This window comes from Haemorhous mexicanus, chromosome 3, assembly GCF_027477595.1.
Source record: "Haemorhous mexicanus isolate bHaeMex1 chromosome 3, bHaeMex1.pri, whole genome shotgun sequence".
In the NCBI taxonomy this organism is placed as follows: Eukaryota; Metazoa; Chordata; class Aves; order Passeriformes; family Fringillidae; genus Haemorhous; species Haemorhous mexicanus.
Genome location: NC_082343.1, coordinates 81714112 through 81729972, shown reverse-complemented (window position 1 = coordinate 81729972; position 15861 = coordinate 81714112). Strand labels below are relative to the sequence as shown.

The 15861-nt window shown below is 42.8% G+C and overlaps 1 protein-coding gene across 2 annotated transcripts; it reads left to right on the top strand.

The window, feature by feature from the left end:
- Positions 1-13204: 13204 nt before the first annotated feature.
- SMIM8 (small integral membrane protein 8) lies at positions 13205-15751 on the top strand. Of its 2 annotated transcripts, none has more exons than XM_059842498.1 (3): positions 13205-13252; positions 14308-14449; positions 15389-15751. In XM_059842498.1, exons 2-3 carry the CDS (start codon positions 14330-14332, stop codon positions 15545-15547), a joined length of 279 nt encoding a protein of 92 aa, XP_059698481.1. In that variant the 5' UTR covers positions 13205-13252; positions 14308-14329; the 3' UTR covers positions 15548-15751. The 2 variants fall into 2 exon arrangements, with proteins under 2 accessions (XP_059698481.1, XP_059698482.1); XM_059842499.1 differs by lacking the exon at positions 13205-13252 and adding an exon at positions 13302-13538.
- The last annotated feature ends 110 nt before the right edge of the window (positions 15752-15861 follow it).

The window sequence follows — 15861 nt, the reverse complement described above, 5'->3', positions numbered from 1 at the left end:
ATATCTAAATATAAATTGAAAAATTTACCTCGAGGTCTCTTTTCCCCAAAGCTGAGCTGCTACTTCCTTAACTGAGCAGCAGGAGGAATTAGAAAAGAACAACTTTACACTTTCTTTGCCAATCCCACACTGAGAAGAACAACATAAAGGAGAATAAGAAGTCCTGACTAAAGAAAACAGGGATCAGGAATTTGACTAAAGTCAACAGATCCTGAGCAAGGGGCAAATTCTAACCAGACAGAAGATTGGATGGATGAAATTCTTGCAAAGCTAATTTGAAAGAGAGCAACATATTCTGTTATCTAGATGTTTAGTAATGAGGCATCAGGGATTCCACAGAACTGAAAGTGGCTAAGTGGCTCCTGGTCAGTGTGCTCTGTTGAAGGGAAACTAAAATTTATTGAAGGCCTGCAGGGCAGGTCTTGTGGCCCACAGTGGTTCTGCAGCCAGAGGTCTGTAGAACTTTGGTTATATTTTTTCCAGCTGCAGCCTTAACTCAATAATGAGAAATGGCTGTAGAGAACAACCTTCAGCTTCAAACCTAAAGGGCCACAGAGCCTCTTTTGTAGTATTGTTTGTAACTAGCACAGCTCCCCTGTTCAAAGGAGCTGCAAATGTGCTTTGTAAAGGTTATGTTTGCTTTATGACCACTGTTGCTATAGATGTGGATGTTAACTGATGCTTTTGCATCCTTTGAAAATTTAATTAATTCACTGAAGCATTGCAAAGAACACTTGGAATGGGAAAAAAAGAAAATGGACTTCAAAGACAAAGAGTTACTCAACAGGTAAACAAGAGAAAATTTATTTTTGGGACAGCATAGGCACAAGACTGATGAAGGGTCAAGTTAGCTCAGGCTAGAGAAGACCCATTAGGTGGGCTGCACGAAATTCATATCAAGGTGAGGATTCAGACAACAAAAAAAGAAAAATCATCTAGTGAGTACATAGCTGGGCAGTAGGAAAAATATGGCAGTGGTATTTTGTAACACTTCAAGAAGTGGCAGTACACATGGCAGCAGATGCTGAGTAGTGTTGGGGCATAATGCTTTATCAAAATTATATTCTGGCTAATGTAAGGACAAGAGAGGAAAAGTGTGATCCAAATCCTTACAACCAAGGAGAGATTTTAGCCTTAGAATCTGGAGAAGGTTCATTTTGTGCAGAAAGAAACAAAAGGAGTCAAGAAGGGAAGAAATTGAGTAGATTGTGGGAAATGTAGATGACATAAATTTGTGTTGGGGTAATGTCCATTGCTGAAGCTAAAAATGAAATTACTCAAAATCTTGAGAAAGTTACAAAAACATTAAAAGGGGATCTCCTTGACACTGTGGACATAAAGACCACAAAAGAGACTTGGCCTCTACTGGAAGACATCCTCTACCAAGGAGGCATTAGAGAGTTAAACAGTAGAAGATAGGTTATTTGCACCAAGTACTCAAGGAAACATTAAATGGAGCAAGAAGTGAAAAGCAGGGATTTGTGGTTAGACTTATTTCAACCCTCTGCTCAATACACACATGCACACCCTAGTTTGAAGAAAAGCTAAAGATTAGAAATATGTTGATTTGTTTTTCTCATTTCTAGCTGAAGTGTGAGTGATAAGCATGAAAACAAAATCTGCTAGACAGGAAATAGAGCAAATAATCTCTCTTCCTCATCACATACATCCTTTATTCCCTATATGGGATTTAAACACCCCCCCCCAACATACACATACACTATGTCCTGCTCATGAGTGGCACAAATGACCAGAGGCACAAATGACCTTCCCACCCCATTTCCCTCACATGTATCAGTGACTTGATTTTCCCTCTTGGGGTTGTGCACGTGTTCTGCTGAGCAAACAGAGTAACCTGAATGCACCATTAACTTCTGAGAGTGCTGAATGTACTTCATTGCGTAAAGTGTTTGAATAATGCTATTGTTGTTGAATATATTCATCAAATATTAATTTCTGTCATTCACTGATGCCTACAGGAGGTTAGCTAATGTGCATTGAGTAATGCATCCATTGAAAAGCACAGTGCTCAGAGTATTACTTCACCTAGATTTCAATCAGCTCTGCTAATTTAATTACTTTAAAAGTAGAAAAGGTATTTTTGTGTGGAGGAAAATGGTAGGCAGAAGGCAGTGACAGGAAAGTAAGAAAATGTAAGAACAAACTGAATAACAGGAGAGGAAGTGGGGAAGCATCCTAAGTGTTAGAGGCACAAAGGGCAGGCAACTTGGAGCTCAAAGAGCTGGCAAATTACAGGAAGAAGGCACAGTATTTTGGGAAATAAAGATGGAACAATGAGAAATAAGAGAAATAACACAAGCCTCTGAACAGTGGATTTATCAATTCTGTACAAGCAAGCTAAATTATCCTCACAGTTTGAGAGATGGAAGAGCTCTCTTTTCTGATCTAAACATTGCTGGGGAGTATTTGCTGCACCTACAGCTTTTATTTATTTATTTATTTATAACAGGAAGAAAGAGGACCATAAATAGTGACAAAACATGATAAAAAAGAGAGCAGAAGGAGAAACCACAGAGGATATAGGACCATAAAAAAGCAGAGCTGGTAACAATCTTTAGAGTCCATTATCTCCTTTATTTTTTACACTTCAATCAAAATATCACCACAGCACTTTTTTTTTTTCCCCAAACACTGAGGATCCTCCCAGTGTTATGGGGAAAAGCAAAAACAAGTACTGGCACAATGGTTTCCATAAACAACCAAACAAATAATGAAGCTTATCTTCAGGTGTTCATTTAGTAACAGCATTTTGCCTTTATCTTTTCTGTTTGTTGATATAAGGAGGCATGCATCCATTTTATGGTTGCTGTGTGTGTTTCATGAACTGTCTACTGCTTCCTTACTGACTACCAGAGGTGCAAGGTCCACAGGCTGAGAAACACTGATTTGCTTTGTTCTCTGGCCCTAAAAAGGCTTAGTTGGGCAGAAATCGTTCCTGGCAGCTCAGTCTATTCTTAAGTTGATGGAAGCTCCACTAGTCCCCTCAGCATGCTGCTCTTATTGCTCATTAGTCATCACTCATTACTCAGTGCTCAGTGCCCTGCTACAGAAGAGGAGGGATCAGGAATCCTCCTGGGAACACCAAGGAACTGTATCACTTGATTCAAAGTCACATTACCAAGCTGCACATGCACCAGCTGTGCAAACTATTGCACATCTGCAATAGGAGCTGGAAAACTCTTGCTCTCTTACTACAAGTCACTAACCTTGCAATGACTTTGCTTCTTGTTCAATAGTGAGAATGCCACGGTGATCTCTGGGTCCTTAGAAGAGAGTCAGCAAGAGAAAACAGAAGACATAAAAATTAACTTTGCCTTCTCCAGACAACCCATGTCTTTTTGTTAAATAAGTAAAGCTATAACATTAATGTAATACTGACACGTTTTTTAAGGCTCTTCAAAAACAAGCCAGGTAGAACCTGACAACCCCTGAACAAACACAGCCCTCCTGGGTCTGTGTCCTGGCCAAGCTGTTAACTTCTGCCATGACCACTGCTAGTCATTTGTAGTGCAGCAAAGCCCATGGTTCTACGGCTGATGTGAGCCAAAATTTCCCACCTATTTCATCCTTCAGGTGCTTCCAGGGGAAGGGGAGGCACCCAAATGGCAGAGGAAAACATACTGGCAATAGCTTGCTCTTCTCTCATGCACAGACAAAAAGTAGACACTGTAGAACCCTTCAATAACATGTAATGAGAAAGGGCATCCTCTCCTACAAACATTGTCAATCAAGACAGAGAAAACATGTGCTGTCAAGGGGCAGATGTGGTTTATCCAGCATCACTCAGCACATCAGAGGCAGAATTAAGAAAAGAACCATGGTGTCTCATAGCCCAGTCCCTTGATTTCACCTGCCTTAGCCTGCTGATTCTAACCTCTCATTGTTCCATGCCTATTATTAACTTTTAACTCCTTGGAGCAAGAAATAAGCTCTTTGGTCCATTGGGAGATAAACCTCTAACTACTGTGATATTAAAAGCAGAAATAAATAGGGCTTAAAATAGACATGTGGTATGTAAAGACATTAGCCTAGATACTTATTTGTCAACCAACTACAGGAAGGAAAAGGAAACACTAAATGGAAAAGGGCTCAGCTGGTCATTTAGCACAATACTGGAGCTGGTTGATTTGGCTTTTACATCTGACTTTCACATCAGTTTCTGCAGTGGCTGGGGACAAAACTCCTTTTTTTTTTCCTGTGCTTCAGGATCTTAGTTGCCAAACATTCACTTTCCTGAAAATACAATTTCTAAACTATGGCAAAATCCCATCTTGTTTTGTATTTAGGGAAACCACAAACATCACTTAAAAAAACCAGCAGCTGCTGAGCGTAATGCTTTGCCAGCTGCTAATTGCTGTGGTCTCTTCTCTGCAGCAATGAATGGGTTTTGAGAGGGCAGAAACAGTTCACTGTTTTCTTTGTTACTTGGTAAATGATGTATTTTAAAAATTAAGCTCAGAAGTAGCTAAAATTAAATAACTTTTTAAAAGCCATGATATTCCTATCTCACCCACATGACTACAACTTCATTTCTCACCACCTTTGTGCCAAACAGATAACCCATTTCTACCATGCTCTCCTGATGTAAACAAAAATCTCCTTCCACAGCAAATGAACTTCAACATTAATAAACATTATTGCTCCATTCAGGCTACTGTTACTATTGTCACACTTTAGTCAACTTGTAAAATAATAAAAAATAATTGACAAAGTCAAAAGATTTCCACTTGGACAATAAATTGTCACTGGCTGCTATACAGAGATTTTAACTCTGTAATATTATGAAGTACTGCAATAGTGCAACAAAAAGAGGTTTATGTTCATGGTTTATGCTGGCTGATGGGACATTTGCAGGAGGCTACTATCAATCCTATTTAATATTAGAAAATCAACTTTTCATTCAGTGAAACTGGATTTTATAACAAGAAAATCTAACTTACCTGTTACTTGTCCAGTGAATGATTACAGCTGGATCCCAGCTCTCTAGTGGAATTAACAATCAACAGTTCATTTCTGAGAAAGGGAGTTACTATTTTATGCCTGGAAAATAGGAACTGCTTATCTCCTAGGTAATGCAAACTAAATGAGTGCAACCTGATCATCTCTGCTGGCACACAGCTCAAACCAGAACCATAAAGCAGCTTGTATCATCAGAAAGATATGAGGAAATTGGCATTTATTTGAAGTTGTAGGATTTATCTGCATCTCTTCTGAGCACTCATTGGCATCAGCTCAGATGCTACACTCTGTGTTTTCACAGTAGCACAGTAGCACAGCCTGAAGACATGTATGCTGTAAGTTTTAACTCACACCGTTTGCTCTTTGACATTTTACATCAGAGTTGCATTTTGTGTTCTCCTGGGCAAGTCAGCTGTCCACAAAACACACATATTCTTTTAGGCACACATGACTCCCAACAATACATTACACAAATGCTCAGAAATGCCTTTCTCTTAGAATTTCAACATACAGTGGTTTTCCCAAACAAATGAAGCCTGGGGTTTTTTTATTGAAATGTGTTTTGTTTACTGTACTAATCAGTACCCACACTGGACTACACAGCTGAACCACTCCCAACCAGGAAACCTAGAACTTTACTCTCAATAACTAAGCAGTGGAATAAGTGTTTATGCCTTGCCTCATGCATCTCATATTGAGGCGTTGGTGCCCAATTTTACCTGGGATGTGGCTGTTCTTCTGAATAACATGACAAAATATGCAGAAAGACTGAACTCCTTGCCTCGTAAATGAACTCCTTACCTCTTAAATGAATTATTCACACTCTAATTTATTGATAGTATAATTTAAATGCTCAAACTTACTGTGGCTTTTATCTGGGAATTACATGTGAATGTTTGGTAGTTCTGCAGAGAGGAAACTATTACACAGCCTTGCACATGTGCCTGAACCTGCACCTTGGTACTGTCCCCAGAGAAGATGATGCCTTCAGAGGGTGACTAAAGGTGCCAGAGCTTGGAGCTGGACTGCAGGTAATGCAAAGCTTCCCAGATATCTGCTGACAGCTCATCACAGCGGAGAGCAGGCAGTCTGGGAAGTTCCTGGAGTGAGTGGAAGGTAGCTCCCTGGCACAGCTGGTAAGGGAGTTTGCCAGGGCAGTGCTCTGCTAGACCCACTGCTTGCTGACAGAGAAGGGCTGATGGGAGGTGTGGTGGTTGGTGGCCATCCTGGGCACAGCAACCACAAAATAATAATTTCTGGTCCTTGGTGAAGTAAGGAAGGGGGATCAGCAAAGCCTCTACCTTGGACTTCCAGAGCATGGACTTTGGTCTGCTCAGGACACTGGTTCACAGAGTCACTTGGGAAACAGCCCTTAAAAACAAAGGGATCCAGGAAGGTTGGATATACTTTAAGAAGGAAATCTTAAAGGTACAGAAGCAGGCCATTGCCATGTGCTGGAAGATGAGTTGGTGTGGAAGAAAACTGGCCTGACTGAATAGGGAGCTTTTACTGAAACTCAGGGAAAAACAGAGTTTGTGACCTTTGGAAGAAGGGGCATGAAACTCAGATAGTGCCTAAGGATGTCATTAGGCTATGAAGAGTGAAAATAAGAAAGGTAAAAGCTCAGCTAGAATTTGATTTGGCCACTGCTGTGAAAGATAATAAAAAGTGGTTTTATAAATACATTAGCAATATAAAAAGGGCCAAGTAAAATATCCATCTCTTATTGGCTGTGGAGGAGAACACTGTAACCAAAGATGAGGAGAAGTCTGGAAAACTTGATGCCTTCTTTGCTTCAGTCTTCAACAGAAAGACCAGTGATCCTCAGGGCAACCAGTCCCCCAAGGTAGTAGTCAGGGACAGGGAGCAGAGTAGTCTCCCTGCGCTCCAAGAGGAAGTAGTTGGTGGACTGCTGAGCCATTTGGATCCTCACAAGTCTGTGGGACCAGATGGAATTCATCCGATGGTAGCGAGGGAGCTGAAGAGCTTGCCAAGCCCCTCGCCATCATTTATCATGAGCCCTGGCTAACTAGGGAGGTCTCAGTGGGATGCAGGTTGGCCAGAGTGACTCATCTACAAGAAAGTTTGGAAGGGGGATCCAGGAAACTACAGCCCAGTCAGCTTGATCTCAGTGCTGGAGAAGGTTATAGAACAGAACATCTCGAGTGCCATCATGCAGCATGTACAGGACAACCAGGGGATCAGACCCAGCCAGCCTGGGGGTAGGGAAGACAGGTCCTATCTGACCAATCTCCTTTTATGACCAGTGGACCAACCCAGTGGATGAGGGAAAGGCTGTGACCTGACTTTCAGCAAAGCCTTTGAAACTGTTTCCCAGGGCATTCTCCTGGAAAAGCTGGCAGCTCATGGCTAGGACGGGCACACTCCTGTCCTGGTTTAAAACTGGCTGAGTGGCCAGGTTCAGAGAATGGTGGTGAAAAGTGCTGCATCCATTTGGCATCCAGTCACTAATGGTGTCCCACAGGGATCAGTATCAGGGACAGCCCTGTTTAACATTTTCATTAATGATTTGAACAGGGGGATAGATAGCACCCTCAGAAAGGCTGTGTCTGACACTAAGTTGAGTGGGAGTGTTGAGGCCCTCTACTTGAGAGCAGGAAGGATCTGCAGAGGAATCTGGACAAGCTGGATCAGTGGGCTGAAGCCAATTTTGTAAGGTTCAACAATCAACACTTCCATCCCTGGAAGTGTTAAAGAAATGACTGGACATGGCACTTAGTGCTATGGTTTAATTGGCATGGCACTGTTCAGTCAAACATTGGATTCACAGATCTCAGAAACCAGAAGGGACCACAAGGATCATCAATCCAGCTCTTAAGTAAATGGCCCATACAAGGATTGAAGCCACAACTTCAGTATTATCAGCACCATGCTCTAACCAGCTGAGCTCCTCTCAGAATCAATGATCTGGAGGTATTTTCTAACCTTAATGATTCTATTATTCTACGTGGTTGTATTTATATACTGAAAGACAACTGTAAGGTGCAGAAAATCTGAAGAGTTCCAGAATGCTGTGTGTCAGATTCCCTTACTACAGAGTTTGTTCTGTTGAAACGGTGAAATTTCTACCCTCTGTGGTCTTCTTAGGAACTGCATTCCCTGCCTGAGATTAGAAAGGGTGCATACATTAGAAAGGATTTTAAGTTCTCACAGCTTAAACTGATTGGAAGTCCTGCTGTCAGAAGCAGAGGTTAGTCCTGGTCTGTGCCTCCACTTCCAACTGCCTTTCCAACTGCATTGCTCTGCCTACATTAGACTGAAAAATAAACTTTATTGTTTTTTCTTTTCTGGCAATGGACCAGGGAATAAAATTGGTATACTCCAAAGCTGAGCAATTATGACATTGCATGCAAAGAAGTCCAGAGCAATTACAAGTGAAAAGAGGTCTCCCCTTGCCCTTCCTTTTTGTAGATGCAGTCTTAGCTCAAATTTGTCCTTAAACCCCACTGTAATGTATCTGGCTGTACATTGTTGTAATGAGAAAATGCAGTGCTACGCATGTTTCTCAGATCTTCTTTTGTAGCAGAAACCACCTTTTTCTTTCTAGAGGGGATGCTTTGAGTTTTGATATTCTGTTCCCAGTCAGAACCAATTTACCCACTCAAAAATGAAAGTAGAACCAAAGTGCCTTCTTCCTTCCATACTGAATTCAGCTGAAAAAAAAGATTTATAAGCTTGATTGGTGTTTGAAGAATAACAATTGCTTTAATCTTTGCTGGAAAGCACGGCTGAGTGATTTGTTTTGTCTCACAGAGACATGGCTGGCTAACAAGTATTATGGAAGAAATACAAATAACATTATGAAACACAGAAGAGTCTTGGTTTTAAAATACATATTGCCTTAAAACTGTTTTGGATTGTCAGTGGTAGGGTTCCAAACAGGGCATGCTGCTGTCTGAAAACAGCTTTCTTTCAATGGGACCAACACAAAGGAGCAAAAGCTGCTGAAAATCAGCATAAGGACTCTTCAGACTGACATGAGCAGAGCAACAACCACACAGAAAACCCTTAACACCCTCAATACCAACCCTGTCTAGCTGGTCTGTTTGTTTCTTATGCATTTATGTCCTTAAAGTAGCCATACTGTTTCACATGCCTCAGTGCAACAATGATTATTCTCATCATTAGCTTTGAGCAAAGAGAAAAAAAGTACTTCTAATTACTAATTTTTGCTTTCCCTTCTCCCCCAGATTTGTTCAGCACAAAACAAAAAAAAGTCCTAGTTGTCAACTCCAATAAAAATATTGTGAAACTCATGGTGCCTAAAACATTTAAAATAATTTTAAAAGGTGAATTTCACATTCATATATCAAAACCCTAACAAATATGTGATGGTAGCTGCCCCTCTCAGTATAAGTCATACCAGTGCCGAAGTCCCAGTGTAGATGCAATAAGAATTTTTTCTGCCCACGACAGCTCTGTAACTGTGTCTCTAAAGCAAGGATAAGCTTATCAGTACCTTGAGGCACCCTATCTTTATTCTGAAGACAATGCGAAGCTCTGTTCGTGTGCAGTACTTGAAGTAAGCAGGAGCTGTGAGGTCAATCAGCCGGGGCAGGAGGCGCGGTGCTGCTCCCCGGACCGCCCCAGGCTGGCTGTCGCATGCTAACCATTTCTGCGGGGCACAGCACCGGCTTCGCTCTGTTCTCTGCAGAGGCTCTTCTGCAGCTCAAATGATAAGGGCATGCGAGTCTCAAGAAAAGCAGGAATTGCTGTTAGGTTGTGAATGGCTGTGGCACAAAGCACAATATTGAATGCAGAATCCCAAAGGAATTTAGTTGAAAGAAAAATAAATCTCAGTAACAGGCTCACGTTTAGAAAAGGAAGGGGTTTTTGTGTGATTTCTTTTCAGGAGAGATACTTGGATATTAAGAGGATGGGTGACTCAGAAATGCCACAGATGTTTACTATTCTACACTTTTGTAAAGCCTCTCCTATAAAACATACCAAACAACTTAATAAGACTTAATGGATTGAATGTTTCAACATCCTTTTGGGTCAGATGACAGCAACATAACAGTCATATTAAAGATAACATACGACACTTTCCCACAGTCATAAAGCAAAACTAGAAACAGTAAGCAGTCCAAGCTTTTCATCACTGCAGAGTTAATCTGGTTAGTTGGCACATGCTTAACATAGGCCAAGTAGCAGCATTCACATCAAAACCTAAGCCTGTTTCTACATCCCTCTCTGCTTCTCTTTTTACACACAAAGCCTTATCCTGCAGCTCTTCATATGGAGAATATATTCTCTTCAGCCAGTGGTGTTTTCTGTACAGTGTAGCATCTTCCCCTGTCAGTGATGCCTGGGACCTACCTGTCCTTTATAAGATGGGAAGTGCTAGAGAACTAGCAGCAACCTAACAATCCTTGCCACCAATATATTGCAAATGTGTTCTGGCACAAACCCTACCAAAAATCTGGAAAAATCTGTTGTGACCCTGGCTGACTTTGGATCAGAAGTTTTATCTGCATGGGTGGTGTAACTGCTGGGGAGGGGTACATGGGCCAATAAATGAGTGCGCTTTCTCTCTGTTGATGTAATTCTTTCGGCTTCCAAAATGTGGGGGAAAAAATTGCTTGGGAACTGCACGCAGAACATCTCCTTTATTACAGTAAAACATCCCCCTTCCCCTCAAGAAAACCAAGCTACCTTCCTGAAAACCAAGCTCTTGCAAAAACCTCGCCTTGGCTTCTTTCAATTAGACAAATATGAAAACAAACAAAAGCAGCTTCACTCAGATTTTCTACTCAATAGTTTCCAAACAAAATCAGCTGTGTGACATATGCCACCAAAACAATAGCTACCAGATTAGCAGATGGTATGTTGTGAATTAATTGTTGACACAAACCCCAGACATACCACTCAATCCTCTCCTGACACCTAAACTTATTTCCCTATTATTTTTCTCACCTCATTATATTTTCTGACAACAAGAAAAAAAATTTAGATACTCCATCTGGATTTAGACATGAAAAGCTAACCTGCAATTTATTATTATTATTACTCTGCTGTCTTTCCAAAAAAAAAAAAAAAGGCAGTTTGATTACTGCATAATAAAATCATGGAACAGGAGAATCATTACAGTTGGAAACTACTTCTAAGACTATCAAGTCCCACTGTACACCTAGGGTCACCACTAAACCATATCCTCAACTGCCACATCCACACACCTTTTGAGCCATTGTTCCAATGCCAGACTACCCTTTCAGTGGAGAAATATTTCCCAATCCAAACCTCCCCAGTGCAACGTGAGACCATTTCCTCTTGTCTTGCCAGTTGTTACTTAGGAGAAGTGATCAACCCTCACCTCACCACAACCTCCTTCCAGATCGTCGTACAGGGCAATAAGCTCCACCCTGAGCCACCTCTCCTCCAGGCTGAAAAACCCCAGCTCCCTCAGCGTGTCCTCATGGGACTTGTGCTCCAAACTCTTCAGCACCTTTGTTGCCCTTCTCTGGACACGCTCCAGCACCTCAATGTCCTTCTTGTAGTGAGGGGCCCAGAACAGGACACAGCACTCGAGGTTTGGCCTCACCAGTGCTGAGCACAGGGGAACAATCACTGCCCAGTCCTGCTGGTCACGCTATTGCTGATCCAAGCCAGGATGCCACTGGCTTTCTTGGCCACTTGGGCACACTGCCAGTTTGTGTTCAGCCTCTGTTGGCCAAGACTTCTGTTTGTTCCCTCCTGCCTCCCTGGCTGCAATAAGCAGACACTCCACCAAAGTCCTCCCACTCACCCTGCATGTACAGAGAAGTGTGAGCCAGAACTGGTGAGTCCAGAGCTACATGTGCTAATCCAGCAGCTCACTGCTGCTAAATCTGCAATACTGTCCATCACATCTCGGTTCTGCCTGCCAGTTACCTAAGGAAGCACTGATCTGTGTCCCTCCCTACCCTACCCTACAGGTATTGGTTTTTCCAAAATTTCAATTTTCTCCCATAATTTATAATGTGGCAGAAACTGCCTGGTGGCATTGAAGGTAGAAAGGGAGGCACTAGCAGTCAGAGGCAACCACATGGGCTTTGTTTCCTCTGGACTTCAAGCAGCTTTATTAATTTTACTGTTTACAAATAAAAGGAAACAAAACATAGCAACACAGCAGCATTTACGTAACCAGGAGTTTCTAGACACCCAAAATCTTGGGTTTGGATTCCTACACAACAGAAGTCGGACACTTAAACTGTAGCATATTTTCCTGCCCAGCCAACTGTACTCCCAGCGACTGTCTCCACATGAATCTTCTCATTCCAGCACTTGGGATCAACCAGTTCTGGGCTCCTCAGTTACAACAAAGACACGGAGCTCCTGAAGCGAGTCCGGTGGAAGGAAACAAAGATGACTAAGGGACTTGAGCATCTTCTTTACAAGAAAAGGCTGAGGGAGCAGGGCCTGTTCAGCCGCGAGATGATAACTAAAAGGGGGCCTCAGCAGCATCTGTCAGTTCCTGCAGGGAGGCTGAGGAGAGGATGGAGCCAGGACTGGCTGTGACCATGGCCAGGCGCTAGGAGCGGGCTCAGTAGTGAAGGGCCCATCTGATCCAGCCAGCTCCTCCCCCCCATCTCTCACTTACTATTTTGGAATGCTCCCTTGTCTTCTGTGCCCTTCACTTCAAAGTTTGAACACTTTGAGGTGCTGGAGTGTGGCCAGCAAATGGGAAGAAGGCTCTTGAAAGGTCTAGAAAACATGTCTTATGAGGAACAGCTGAGGGAGCTGGGGTTGAGGGGTCCTTTATCCCTCTCCACAACTCCCTGCAAGGATTCTGGGGCTGGTCTCTTCTGCCGTGCCCGGAGTGAGTGGACTAGAGGGAACGGCCTTGAACTGAGAGAGGGGATATTTAGATTAGACATTAGAAAAATATTTTCACTGTTAGGGTGGTCAGGGGTTGAAATATTTCCCTGGGAAGTGGTGGAGTCACCATCCTGCAGGCGTTCAAGAGCCTCTGGATCTAGTGCTGGGTGATTTAGTGCCTATGGGTTACAGTGGTAGTGTCGGGTGCACGGTTGTAGTGGATAACCTTAGAGGTCTTTTCCAGCCTCGATGGCTGTATGACTCGGGCAAACACTCCAACAGCTCCCACCGAGGAGAACGCACTTCTCCCTTCGCCTCACCGATGAGGGGAGCCGACGGGCGGGACGGGATCCGCCCTCCCCCCGCGACCCGCGCCGCGGGCCTCCGCCCGGGAAGGGGCGCCACCGCGCAGGCGCAGCCCCGCCCCGCGGGGAGGTGCCGCTGGCTGCGAGCGGTGAGTAGCGGGGGGGGCGGGGTGGCCCGCGCGGCGCTTGTGTTTCTTCTCCCCCTTCCCCCCGGGCCGTGCTGCTCCGTGAGGCGGTGGCACGGGGGGGTGCTCGGTGTCCCGGGAGGTCCCACTGGGCTCTTTCAAACTGGGGCCAAACTGCCCCCTTCGTCCCGTTGGCGGCGCCAGGAGCCCCTCGCCGCCCGGAATGCGGTGGTGCGACTGCCCTTGCAGTGCCCTTCCCTTCCCAGGGGATCCCCAGCACCGTGTCTCCTCTGCTCCTCAGTAATCAAGGGTAGCCAAGGGCGTGTTTTTTCGCCTTTGCTCAGGTGGTCATAGAATGGTTTGGGTTGGGAAAAAATCATCTTTGGGTTAAAAATCATCTCGCTCCAACGCCCCTGCCAGGGGCACGGACGCCTTCCACAAGACCAGGGTGCTCATAAGCCCCATCCAGCCTGGCCTTGAACCCTTGCAGGGATGGGACATCCACAGCCTCTCTGGGCAACCTGTTCCAGTACCTCACCACCACCAGAATAAAGAATTTCTTGCATATGCTAAGTAGCTTAAATTTCCCCTCTTTCACTTTGAACCCAAGGCATTTGTCCTGTGAGTGCAAAAGTGAGACCTGAGTGCTGGGCCTGCTGGGGTGGGTGGCTAAAGTGACTGCACTACAGTGGTGCTTGGGCTGGCCTGTCATCTAAAAGATTTTTTCCTAGGATTGTCTTTTTAGCCAGTGGTCTGAAGACTGTTGCTATTTGGTCCACAGGTAGCTAAAGCATTAGCCAAAGGCAAGTGAAAAACCCTAACCCCATTATCAGGAGATTTAGATTTGCTGTATGAAGATGTGAATGTCCTAAGGTTAATTTTAGGATGCACAAAATTAACAAGATCGAAAATCATTGTGCACAAGCTGGGAATGTTAGGCGACAGTGGAGGTGATCAGTAATATTTACACCAGCTAAAACTGATGCTGTAAGACAAACTGAGTGTGAATTTGCATTCAGTGAATGCAGCTCTTCCAGGTTTTTTACAGAAATTACACCTGTTTTTCATTCTACTGCTAGGAAGTATTCAACACTAGGCAACATGTCTTCCACCAAACCTCCAAATGAAAATGAAACACCCAAAGAGAGAAAACCAGGACTGAGGAGTGTTCAGACAACTATGCTTTTCCGAGCTGTGAACCCAGAGCTCTTCATTAAACCTGTAAGACAGTCGTTCTGAGAGAATCTAAATATGCTTGAAGAGATACAGTTGCTTTAAAGTGATCATTATAATTCTCTAGGCATTTTATAACCATCTCTTGTTATGCAAACCACTCAGAAATGTAACTAAAAATATTTTTACTTTTTTCCACTCTTGATTGTGGAGAGCGGAGAACATTACATTGCTTATTGCAGCTTTTATTTTATTGCTGTATTGTCTGATTCTGTTGTACCTAGCCAAGTTGCTTTCAGAAAGACCTGTTTAGAGGTATATTACCCATGTAATTTGGCAGGTTAAATAATATTATTATTAAGTAATAAAAACAACAGGAGTCGTTTTTGATATTTAAAAGAGAACAAATCATAGAATGCAAACTTTCTTGGTATGAAGTGAAATTATTTTTGGTAGCTTTTCAGTATTTTGGATTTTCCTCTTTCTTGTTTTTATAATTAAGTTGATGATACTTAGGTTTTATTTGCATTTGCAGAAGCCAGAAATGGGTGAAATTTTGTGCATATATTAAGTATGGATTTAAGTAGATTTTGTGATAAGAATGCAAAGTGTGGTTTAGAGGCTTGTAATCAAGCAGGACCAGAGTGCATTGTCCCAGTAGTATATCCAGATGAATTCTGTTAAAAGTTTGTAGTGGAGACCTTCAGTAATTGGTTTTGTCTGGTTCATTCATACTGAAGTGTTTCCAACCAGCAGAACAGAGAATATTGGGCAATGTGCTGTTCTCTCTCCATAAAGAATCTTCTTTTTCAAAGGGAATTCCTTTTGCTGTCAGAAAATTCAGTCTGCAAGAAGGCAGTGATGATTTTTTGCCTATGTCACAATAGTTTACTGTTCAGTTTCTAAGCTGAGATAGATGAATGCAATGTCTGAGTTTAATGAAAAATGTTTTGACTAAAAACATTTACCACATTTTTTTCTTGTCAGAACAAACCTGTGATGGCGTTTGGACTGATAGCAATTAGCCTCTGTGTGGCCTACCTTGGTTATTTGCATGCAACAGCAGAGAATAAAAAGGACCTCTATGAAGCAATCGACAGTGAGGGGTCCAGATACATGAGGAGGAAAACTTCCAAGTGGGACTGAGAATGTAAGAAAGGAAATCAGTAAATCACTCACAGAACTTTTCCAGGCAACTACTGTTTTTTTTCTCTTTCCCTTGAAATAATGGATAAATGTCTCACTTGATATTTAATTCAATTCGAGTTCCTTTATAAAATGCTATGCTTGTACAAATAAACTGCAGTTAAGATACATCTGAAAATAAAAGTGATTGTAAGAGTTGCCTTCTATGATCTCCACAGAGATCTTTGTCAGAAGACGTGAAATCACTTTGGACCTTCAATCAGTATTGATAAATGCCTTAGAAACTGACATGATAGTTCAGCTTTCTCTTTGCT